This window comes from Apis dorsata, unplaced genomic scaffold (assembly GCF_000469605.1).
Source record: "Apis dorsata unplaced genomic scaffold, Apis dorsata 1.3 scaffold_517, whole genome shotgun sequence".
Lineage (NCBI taxonomy): Eukaryota > Metazoa > Arthropoda > Insecta > Hymenoptera > Apidae > Apis > Apis dorsata.
In genome coordinates this window covers 251,212-263,118 of record NW_006263742.1, presented here as the reverse complement: position 1 = coordinate 263,118, position 11,907 = coordinate 251,212, and the positions used below count along the sequence as shown (strand labels likewise).

Here is an 11,907-nt window from a genome sequence, read left to right as displayed (position 1 = left end):
AAAAAAAAAAAAAAAATCTCTTGTAATAAAAAGTATTTTAAACTTTCAATATAAATATGTACTTATTTGGAAATATTAAAATACCAATAACTTCGATGAAACCCGTATAATTTGATTTTTCATCTAAGAAACCATCTTGTGCACTAAGTAATTGTTCAAAAGATCCATCTTCGCTTTTTGTTTTCTGGATAGCCATATTTTCTCTTTTTTTTCTTTCTACAGATTCTGTATGATTATTATCTATTAGATTTGTAATGGTTGTATCTATCCTTTGAGTAGTAACAGTAGATGTTGTTGGAGTGGGAGTTGTAGTCGATGTTAATGATGTTGTAGTAATAGCAGGTGTTGTATTAAATACTGATGTGGTTATTGAAACTTCAGGAACAAAATGTACAGGTGGAGCAACTTTTGGACGAAGTCCAATACATTTATTGCACATATTACTACCATTGAATGATTCACCATCTCCAAGGAAAATTTCGGATATCAATCGATCACTATCGAATATTTCGGCAATATAAGCACCACCAGAAGGTGAATTATGAGCATACTGATATGAATATACATTAATTTCCTCGGGTGGTGGTAAATCAGTAACACTTTTTTGTGGTGCTAATTTTACTAGATAAACTCGATAACAACATATAGGACCATTTCGTTCTGTGATACGAGGAAGATACAATTTAAACAATTGTTTACCCTGATTTTCAATTTTTCGCCACGATCGCATATTTAAACTATCTCTGTCTGGTATTGTAATTGGTGTAGTACAATTACCAACAGCATCCTTTCCTAGTGTTCGAGATCTAGTTACACCGTTAACACGGACAGTATAATTAGTATTAGGTGGTATTTGATTAAAATGTGTACTATTTTTTTTATAAACACTCCAAGTCTGTGGTCCCCAAGTATCAATATCTAAACGACCCATGTCATTTCTAAATCTAGCAATGCCAGTTAATTGTATATTATAACGAGTAATAACACCATTAGGTTTCTCTGGATGAGCCCATGAAATAGAAATGAAACTGGAACTACTTATATTATCAAATCGACAATTAACAGACAAATTCTGAGGAGGACTAGCCACTGAAATTAAAATTATATTATTAATTTTAAATTTTTAAAATATAGAAAATATTGAGTTTTCGAGTTTAATAATTTTACCTCCATCTAAAGTAGTACCATTTACTTCAGTGCTCCAATTTCCACATTCTTTTGTATATTCGCTACATGCGGCAATTTTAAATTTATACTTTGTAGCGGGATCAAGATCGACAAATGCGTACACGGCATATGATTGCGCGGGATATACCGCTTCTCTTTTTTGATCTCCATGGGTAATCATTAAATTATAATAATGAACATGTTCTTTTAAATCCAATGGTGGCACTGTCCATGCTATTGTAATAGAATTTTCAGTAACTCCATTAACAGAAACTTTTGGTACAAATATAGGATCTGTAACAAATTGAATTGATCTATTATTTAATAGTTCAGAAATAACTAATATGATTAAAATTATATATTTCAATACCTTTTTCAAGAGTAGTAATCCAACGTGGATCAAATCGTACATGTGATGTACCCACATTATTCATGGCACTAATACCAATTTGATATGCTGTACCACTTTCAAAACCTTTTAAAACATAGCTTGAATTACCGCCGCCAATTTGTTCAGAATAATATTGATATTGATTAGTTCCATTCTTCATATGTTGGATAAAATACTTTTTAATAGGCTCATTACCATCATTTACAGTCCAATTTAAAAATATACTTCCAGCACCAACAGCTTTCATAAAGTCAATGCTTACTTTTGGTACATCAATTACAAAAAGATGTCTATAAGCGCTAATTTCACCGTTGTAATCACGTGCTTTACAAATATACGTTCCGTTATCTTTACGTGTTAAACTCGTAAATTCTAAAGTGAGTATAGTGAGAGTTTCATTTATTTGTGTGATAGTGGTGAAATCCTTCCAGTGATCTGAACTTTCAGAATCATTTCCTTTTAACCAAGAAAATTGAGATAATGGATAACCATGCATGTGACATGTTAAATTAGCAGATTCCATAACTTTTATCCTAATATCTTCTCCAGCTGTTATTCTACCTGGTTCTAAAATAAAAATAATTCATAATTAAAAATGTAAATAATTGCATAAATATAAATTTTGAATATTATAATTAATTGATAATTAATAATTCTAATTGATAATTAATAACTTTACCAATAACTCTAATATGAACATCCTTTTCCAATATTTCCCCTTCTACAGTTTGTGCTATACACTTGTAGTCTCCTGTATCATTTCTACTAGCTTGTTTAATATCTAAACGTCCTCCCGAATCAAAATCTTTAATAGTAGTGAGATTTTTTCCATTGCTAGTCCACCATATTTGGCCAGGAACATTGAGTTTACATATTAATGATGGTGTACTACCAGCCTCTATACCTTCTAAATCTTGAGATGCTGTAATTTCTAATATTGCTGGATTCTCATTTTTTGACTCAGTAGTTTCTATGCTTTCAACAACTATATGAGGACACAAAAAAATATATATTCATATATTTATTTTGATATTTATGTGATATTAATAAATTGATGTTTAATCTATTGAGATTTTATGAAATATATATGAAATTTACCAATATTTGAATAATAACCAACATAACAATAACAAATAAAAATTTATTGACAAATTGATTAATTTTAAAAAAATAAATTATTTAAATTAAAAAATTTTTTTACTTAATATGAATTATATAGTTAGTTCATTAATTCATTAAAATCATGATAATGAAATTATTTAAATTGTTTATATACAAATTAAGTTTGTTATTTAAAAGGTAAAATTTATCAAAATTTATTCAAAGTATATTTTATTGTATATTTTATTGTTTAAAGTTTTTTATTGTATAAAGTTTTATAGACTTATATAAAAAATATATATCAAATAAAACTTTATATTATGACTTTATATTCAAATAAAAATATAAGCTGCTGTATTATTTTAAATTTTTTGATATAAAGAATAAAAAATTTATATTGAATTGAAATTTTTAACAAAATTAAAATTATCAACTAAACAAAACTATGTGCAAAACTATTTTTAATATCAATTTTCTTTTTTTAAGCGATTTAATAGCAATTAATAATCATATGTATTATTAAAATTATTATTTTATAATCTATAATAATATAAATTTTAAAAAATGTCATTCTAAGTTTTCGTCTCTTTCTGCAGAACGTGAAAGTATATGTGTCGCGTAAATTCTTTATTTAATGAGTTCAACAGTTATTATCGCGATGATACTGGTGACTCAATACACAGTGACGTTTTCTTACATTAAACGTCTTTAAATCGTATATTATATGTTAGATTATGTGATATTTATTATGTAAAATAAGATAATCATTGCATTAAAAAAAATAATAAAAATTATTAAATAAAAAATAAAACTTTATAAAAATTACTTTAGTGATTATATAAAATGATGAAATAAAATTTTTTATAATATATTTTAATTTAACTTTGTTTCGGTTTTTATTTTACTTAATTACTAATTACAAAATTACTTATATCAAATAAAGATTATTTTCTGCGAAACAAATATAATTTAATATTCAATAAAATAAACTACTTAAAAATGGATTATGTTTCCGGTAAACATAAACATATTATTCAAATATTTGTCCGGTAAAGAAAAATGTTTTTTATTATTCAAAATTATATTTAAGCTGAAGGAAATGAATTTTCGTAAAATATAGAAATAATTAATTAAATATTTCATCAAAATAATAAATATTTTTTTATTAATAATAAGCAAATTAGTAAGTGAATAAATTAGAAATTTATTATTTTAATAAATAATAAATATATTCATTCTTAAAATTCTAATAATTCATAATTTATGATTATAATTATTATATATACATAATTATTTATCTAATTGAGTTTCACATTAGTTTACTTCTATGGTATGTATGAAATATACATATAATATATAATATATAATAAGAATAATATAATAAGAAATATATAAGATAGTTAAATAAAATAAATAAAAATAATAGAATATATCATTGATTATATTATAAATTAATTTCAATTATGATAGAAATTTTTTAATAAAAATTAAAATATAAATAATTTTTGTGAATAAATTTTTTAATATTGAATTGTTATATTCTAAAATTATGAAATATGGATATAGTAAATTGATTTCAAGCTTTTTTCATTAATTAATATATATTGCTTATAACATTCATAAAAATTGAATTTTTTTTATAAATATAAATCATATAACAAACAAAAGATAAGCGATAAGAAAAGGTACATCGAACGATAAATAATTGAAACAATTAAGATACGTTAGACATTCGATATTTTTTTATGTTATGTTATTAATCAATCGTGCATAATGATATACAATTTTATACATAATTGTAGAATCAACTATCTATTTGGCTTAAGTTAAAATCATTGCCATAATATTTACATGAGATAAAAATTATCGAACGAAGGATAACAATTGTGAGGATGATGATGACAGCAGTGTATCGCGCGTGTATCCGCTACATTGCTTATAACATTCATATTCTTTGTAGATGTTCAACGAGAGAAGCGGAAAGAATCGACGCGCTCAAATTGATCATGAGGTAGTTTGTAAAAGTATTTCTATGACTTACCGGATTCATCAAGGCCGGCGACGAATATTATGAAAAAACAGAGTATCATCAAAGGGATACTCAACATCGGTAGACTACTTCGGGGAAACATGGCGTCGTGACAACCGGGCGTGAGCGTTGTATCCCTGGCCCTTTTCCCACTTCCTGCCTTCTTATACGTTCTCGATTCCTTTCACAATCCCATGACGTGTAGTTAGTATCGCCTATCCATTTGAATCACGATCCAATTCACTATTTCATATCACGCTTCGCACTTACGTGCGACGCACTTTTCGAGATGCTCAGACACACTTTGCAAATCTCACCCCGTAAAAGTGCTAGCGAAACTGAATCATATATGAATGTAATGTAGGTGTCTCAACGAAACCACTATGCTACCAAATGCTAACGATTGACACTGCCCTCCGTCGGGATTCTGCTCCACGTTCGGACAAGCATGTCGATAATGAAGGTAATTGTTTCGAGGGCGGGAAATTGCATCAGAAAATCTATTATACACTTTTCTGGTTTTCTTTTTTTTTCAGCAAAAATTGAGTAGTTCTACTTAAGTAATATGGTATTAAATATTTTCTATGACATTTCCAGTTAAAATATAAAAATATTGATAAAATGTACACATAAATATAAACATATGAATGAATAATAATTATTTTTTCAAATATGTATATTTATATATATATATATATATGTACAATTATAATATATATAAAAATAATAATATTTTTATATATATTCACAATTTTAATTTATATGCATTTAATTTTGAATTAATTTCAATTATCTCAATTTTTTCATTATAGAAAATTTATTACAAAAAATAAATTAATTATATTTTATTATCGGTGAGGTATGAATCATTATTTCTATATCATGTCCTCTAGGGGGCTCTTGCTATGTATAACTGGCATTGATAATATATGTTCTTGCCTTTATAAAATGTTCTTCTATCTGTTTAATTTTCTTACCTTTCTTCTTTGTTCCGTCTAAATTTCGGTATAGCGACAAGTGGTATGGCTGAATTGATTTTAGATCCAAACATTAGGGGTTGGGTATTTTTGCCTATCGTTGTAATTACATTTCTCGTAGGCATTATTCGACATTATGTTTCGATACTACTTGCTTCACAAAAAAAGGTTGAGCTTCATCAAGTACAAGACAGGTAATTATGTGATAAAAAATTTTGTATTTTTAAAAATATTTTAATATTTTTTGTCTAATATTTTAAATGTGAATTTTAAACATTATTTTTTTATTTTTTAGTCAAGTGATGATACGCTCTAGATTACTTAGGGAAAATGGTCAATATATTCCAAAAATGGCATTTATTAGTAGAAGACATTTTTTTAATAATGAAGAAACAGGATATTTTAAAACACAAAAACGTGCTCCAGTATCACAGAATCCAATGACAGATCCTAATATGATGACAGATATGTTAAAAGGAAATGTAACTAATGTTATACCAATGGTGCTTATAGGTGGTTGGATTAATTGGATGTTTTCTGGTTTTGTTACAAGTAAGTTTAATGGATTGAATGAATATATTATATATAATTTAAACTCAAATTTCTTGATTTAATTTAAATGATTCTATTTCAGCTAAAGTACCATTTCCTTTAACATTGCGTTTTAAACCAATGTTGCAACGTGGCATAGAATTAGCTACTCTTGATGCTGCATGGGTTTCATCAGCATCTTGGTATTTTCTAAATGTGTTTGGATTACGTTCCATTTATACACTTGTCCTTGGTGAAAGTAATGCTGCTGATACTTCTAGACTTTTACAGGATCAAGTATCTGGTGCTGCAATGTCTATGCCACCAGATCCAAAAGCTGCTTTCAAATCAGAATGGGAAGCATTGGAAATATATGAACATAATTGGGCATTACAAGGAGTTGAAGCAGATCTTATAGGATCTCAAAGAACAGATATAAGTGAAAGTATATAAATATTTGAAATAATAAATAAAATATCATATTTACACATGTAATTTACATTATATAATTACAATAATTTATATTTTATAGGTAGCAAATAATAAATATTACATCTATATCTATAGATATAGTATGTGCCATTTTGGGAAGATTAAAGTTTTAATATATTATTAAATAAATTAATAGTTTAAATTAGTAAAATAAGGAATGTTTTATTGACATTCTGTAAAATATTATTTTATATCTTATTAAAATATCTAAATTGTATTTTCTTTGTAGTTATACTTTTAATTTCATATGTACAAAAATGTCATAATTGTAACAATATATTTCCATCTTTACATTTTTAAGGTACAAATATTTATAAGTTATTAAATGTATTTATCACATGAATGTTTGTTTTATATGTGTATATTATGAAAATGTTATTACATTTCAATCTCTTTTTACTTTATTTACAATATTAAGCTCACCACGAATATTTGTTTATATATAAAACTAAATAATAAATAAATGTTAAATATAATTATATACAATTTTAAATATAATTATACATTTAAATATATTTATACATAAATTTATACATATTAAAGATTATAAAGGTTCTAATTTGGGATACAAATCTGTTCGACGATGATTTTCACATGGCATATTTTGTCGAATTTGTTTTAATAAGTTTAAATCAATTTCTGCTAAAATTATATCAGTTTTTTCACTACATTGCGCTATTATAGATCCCCATGGATCAATAACCTAGTAAAATTTTTTTCATAAATATTATACTTCATATAACAAAACTAGAATATAATATAAAATTCTTTACCATTGCATGACCCCAGCTCACTCTTTTTTTATTATGTATACTAGTTTGAGCTGCAGCCACAACATAACACTGTGTTTCTATAGCTCTTGCACGTAATAATATTTCCCAATGTGCAGCACCTGTTTGGTATGTAAATGCTGATGGATATGTTAAAATTTCTGCTCCCATATTTCTCAATGAAAGAGATAATTCAGGAAAACGCATATCATAACACTAATATTAGTATTAAGTAGAAATAATTTTTAATATTTTAATATTTTAATATTTGAAAATTGTGAAATTTAAATATAAAAAGGATACAATACTGAGTGCTAATTTACCAATTGGTGTTGATATAGGTGATTCAATCTTTTGTCCTGGTAAAACATAATCTGATTCCATTAATCTAACTCCAGTATTTTTATTATCCATATCAAATAAATGTATTTTACGATATGTACTGACAATTTCTCCTTCACTATTTATTAAAATGTGTGTATTGCTTATATGTTCTCTATTGTTATCCAACTATAAATATAATTAAAATAATATATAAATTAAATAAAAAGTTATATAATATATAAATAATATATAAATTAAAGAAAAAAATAAAAAGAAATTGAAGTCTCTTACTGCTTCATGAATTCCACCTAATGATAGCCAAATTTTATTTATTTTTGCAATTTCTTTATAACTTGTCACTGTTGATCCGTTCAAAGTTTGAGCCATAGCTATTGTATCCTTTTTACTATCTGCTAGATAATCACATGCCTCAGGAAAAAATACAATCTATCAACATATTTAAAAAAAAACTTATATAAATATATGCAACATTAAAAATTAATTAAAATTTCAATTTTTAAACTTACAGAAGCTGCCCTATGTTTTGCTTTTTCAGTAAGTTCACGTACAGTTTGCAAATTTTTTTCTTTATCATTTGTTGATGTCATTTGACATACTGCAACTAATGGATTTTCCATAGTACTGAAATATTTTATAAAATGTTTTCTAAAAAAAAAAAAGATTCAAGATATAGTTAAGAATATTAAGAAATAAAATAATATCTTATTTTTTTATAAATAATATTTATTTCAATATATAATTTTTTTATAAAGAAAAAATAAAATCATATTTTGAATGATTTATCTGACACAATTTATCTTACCAATTATTACCTGTGATATTTAATAATAGAAAAACTGCTTATCAAATACATGCCTATCCTTTACATACACATAGAAACTTTTGATAAATGCAAAAATATTAAAAATGATAGTAACACATTGTATTAATATGTAATATGTATATTCTATAATTATGTTATGTTTAAAAAAATAATAACTTTCATAAACCGTAAAAGATGTATACACGTGAATATAATAATTTTTTAAATTTATAAAATAAAATGTCAAAATTTCAATTGGATTACAGTTGTCTTTCAAGTATAAATTTTACAGAACAAGTAGATAAAGAAAGGAAATACTAAAAGAAAGATAGAGATACGATAAAAATTGGGAAATTAGTACTATTTCTAAAATGCTTTAGATAAAATAAACATAAATAAGGAGAACAAATAAAAGAAGGATAAAAATCGGGTAAAAATCTTGAAATCAGTAAATAAATACTATCTTCAGAGTGCTAAAAATGAAATAAAGAAAGGATAGAAAATTGTAAAATAAGAATAAAGATAGAATAAGAATCAGCGTTGTCTCTGTTTTTAGAGAGATGTTTTTGACACTCAAAAGATAGCGTTATTGGTCAATTCTTTTTCTATCTTTCTTCTATTATTTCCTCTTCTTGTTTATATAATTTTATTTGTAGCATTTAAAAATGGCTCTGATTTTACAATTTTATCCTATTTCTATTCTTCTCTTATTTTGCTCTTCTTATATTTGCTTTTTTATATTTACTTTTGATGATTATAAACGCAATTGGAAATATCAATTGAATGCACTTTCATCATTTCTTTTTCAAAATTACAATATATCTTAATTTTTATATGAAAAATATAAATATTATATTCTCGATAAAATATTTTTTTAGAAGAATTTTTAAAATATATTTTTAGAATGATAATCTCGCAATATATTCTGATATATAATACGTGTTATCAAGAGACATTATTTTGGAATTTAAACAAAAGCTTAGTCTAACAAAGGAAAAAGTAAGTAATTTTTAAATATTTTATCGAAAGACGTGATTAAAGATTCGTTTATCGAATTTATTTTTTACTATTTTTTACTATTTATAATGTAAATTCCTAAAAACATAAAAATATATTGATTGTTACATATTCAGAAAATTTATTAAATAAAATAAATATTTATANATCGTTATATATATTAAAATTAATAAAGAATAAATAATAAAATATATAATAAAATATAATATAATAAAATATATAGTATATAATATTTTATATTATTATAATTTATTAAAGTTTATAGAAATTAAAAATTAAAATATTTAAAAATTTTATAATTTGAAATATTTGCTTGAAGTTTACAGATAATAATTTATATCGTCATCGATACTGTCGCTTGCGACGTTCGACCTTGCCCGCCGAGCAATGTTTCTCGAATGGGGAAAGACTTGCCAGTTTCACTTCGACCGCTGTGTTGTTCGGATGGAGAATTTATTCATATTTAATTTTGAATATAATTTAAAGTTGCACATATATTTTATTAATTTGTATGTGTTTTATTCATATTATTTATACTATGTATATTTATTCGCGAGTGTAACAATTTTGCGTTCTATTTATGAGCGTTGGTACATTTCATCTCTATCATGAATGAATAGGAAGCTGTTACTACAAAAAAGGTACAGACTTGCATTTTTTCATGTTATAGGAATTTGAATTATATGACTATTTTATCATTTTTATATTACATGCGACAATTTAATGTAAAATAATGTAATATTGAAAGCTGTATATATCATTTCATTATTTATGAATGTATAAATTGTAATAATAGTAATATTGTTTTTTGATAATTTTTTTTTTTGGTTTACTTTTTACTTTTTACACATTTACTTTTTAAATTTTTAAACATAATAAAATTAGTCATTTTAATCCTATTATTTACGTTATATTTATTTTTATATTTTGTTTATATTATATTCAAGATATAAAAACATTTCTTATTATATAACCTATAAAAAAATAGAAAATCCGCATTCATACCAAATTTGATGAATTTTCAAATTTAATAATTTGAAAATTCAAATCATGCCAAATATATTTCTCTCAATTATCTATTGTGTGATATTTATTACCATAATTATTTTTCATTGTTCATATATTAGTGCGTAATTAATATATGTTTTTTATTTTGATTAAAAATTTTTTAATGATTAAATTATTTTTTCTTTATTCATTTGTTTAATAGTTAGAATCGCAGATAATTTATAATTCATACTTTTTTAAAATAAAATTTTTGATTTAATTATTTTATTTTTTTTATCAAAATTATTATTTATTTTCTATATATTAATTTTCTATTTATTAATTTTATATATTTTATAATATAATTTTCTTATATTTGTCACTTTGTATATATAATATATTATAGTATAGTAGTTTTGTATTATAAATTTTTAAAATAGGATTTAAACTAGATTTATGTTTTATTTTAATACAATCAATTTTAATCTTATATATTTTATATATTTATTTTAGAGATATAATTTTTTTTGTGCAGATAAGTAGCTGATTATTGAGACTATTTTCTGCAAAAAAAAAATTTCAATATGGATACCATAATGATATTCTATATAAAGTTTTATAAAGAAGAGGTAAAATTTAAATTTTTATATTGAAGAAACATGTATATAAGAATTTTTGTATTCTCATTTTATTGAATTAATTATCCTTATGTATATTATTCATAATTATTATATTAATTATTAAAAATTTTGTTTAAATTTTTTATAAAAACTTTCAAATTTTTTTATATATCAAATTTTTTTTACATATTGATTAAAAAAAAATTTAACTAGTATGTATAGAGATTAAATTCTTTTACATTCATTTTATTATATCCATTGAGTTCAATTTGGAAATCATTATAATTTGTTGAAATTTATTAATTTTTTGTAGCCTTCTTTGTTTCAGAAACCAATGTCATCAATTGGAATTGAGTATCAAATAAAAAAAGATTTGTATATTCTTTTCTTTCCCTTGATTATATTCAGATTTTTTTTTATAGTTAAATTTAAATCTTTAAATTGTTAGGTAAATACTATTTTTAAATTTTTAATAGATAATTATAAAAATTATATTTTTAAATTATATTTGGTTTATATATAGATAGAAATTATAAAGAATTATAAATTTAGATTAAATTACTTTTAATTAGAATTTGTTCTAATAATTTATAAGATTTTTAATAATAAAAAATACATATTTTTAAATAGATACTCATACAAAATTTTTAAAAATTACATTCATTTCATGCAAAATCT

At 23.4% G+C, this 11,907-nt stretch overlaps 3 protein-coding genes and 1 long non-coding RNA gene across 6 annotated transcripts in view; 2 read left to right on the top strand and 2 right to left on the bottom strand.

Moving 5' to 3' along the window:
- The window catches only part of LOC102679126 (tyrosine-protein phosphatase 69D), an 8,588-nt gene extending 3,492 nt beyond the window's left edge, over positions 1-5,096 (bottom strand). Inside the window, 5 exon segments of the mRNA XM_031512755.1 lie at positions 31-1,089; positions 1,168-1,461; positions 1,538-2,125; positions 2,238-2,543; positions 4,701-5,096. Of these exon segments, the coding sequence (XP_031368615.1) occupies positions 31-1,089; positions 1,168-1,461; positions 1,538-2,125; positions 2,238-2,543; positions 4,701-4,791 (2,338 nt within the window). The 5' untranslated portion in view covers positions 4,792-5,096.
- A 462-nt stretch (positions 5,097-5,558) lies between these two features.
- Positions 5,559-7,164, top strand: LOC102678310 (ER membrane protein complex subunit 3). Its single transcript, XM_006620459.1, has 4 exons — positions 5,559-5,859; positions 5,961-6,217; positions 6,300-6,641; positions 6,729-7,164. The coding sequence occupies exons 1-4, from the start codon at positions 5,711-5,713 to the stop codon at positions 6,737-6,739; spliced, it is 759 nt and encodes a 252-aa protein (XP_006620522.1). The 5' UTR covers positions 5,559-5,710; the 3' UTR covers positions 6,740-7,164.
- Positions 7,064-9,060, bottom strand: LOC102678463 (nitrilase and fragile histidine triad fusion protein NitFhit). 2 transcript variants are annotated; one of them, XM_006620460.2, is made up of 6 exons: positions 8,616-9,060; positions 8,310-8,448; positions 8,074-8,229; positions 7,762-7,968; positions 7,462-7,674; positions 7,064-7,391 (listed from the first exon to the last, which is right to left on the bottom strand). In XM_006620460.2, the coding sequence occupies exons 1-6, from the start codon at positions 8,654-8,656 to the stop codon at positions 7,233-7,235; spliced, it is 915 nt and encodes a 304-aa protein (XP_006620523.1). In that variant the 5' UTR covers positions 8,657-9,060; the 3' UTR covers positions 7,064-7,232. The 2 variants fall into 2 exon arrangements, with proteins under 2 accessions (XP_006620523.1, XP_031368708.1); XM_031512848.1 differs by having other exon boundaries at positions 8,606-8,624.
- A 983-nt stretch (positions 9,061-10,043) lies between these two features.
- Positions 10,044-11,907, top strand: part of LOC116186225 — a 9,489-nt gene continuing 7,625 nt past the window's right edge. The window contains exons 1-3 of one of the 2 annotated variants that reach the window (XR_004151179.1): positions 10,044-10,263; positions 11,145-11,238; positions 11,543-11,634. This is a non-coding gene — a long non-coding RNA (uncharacterized LOC116186225). Of the gene's footprint in view, positions 10,264-11,144; positions 11,239-11,542; positions 11,635-11,907 lie in introns of those variants that run through there. The other variant, XR_004151178.1, reaches the window with a different exon arrangement.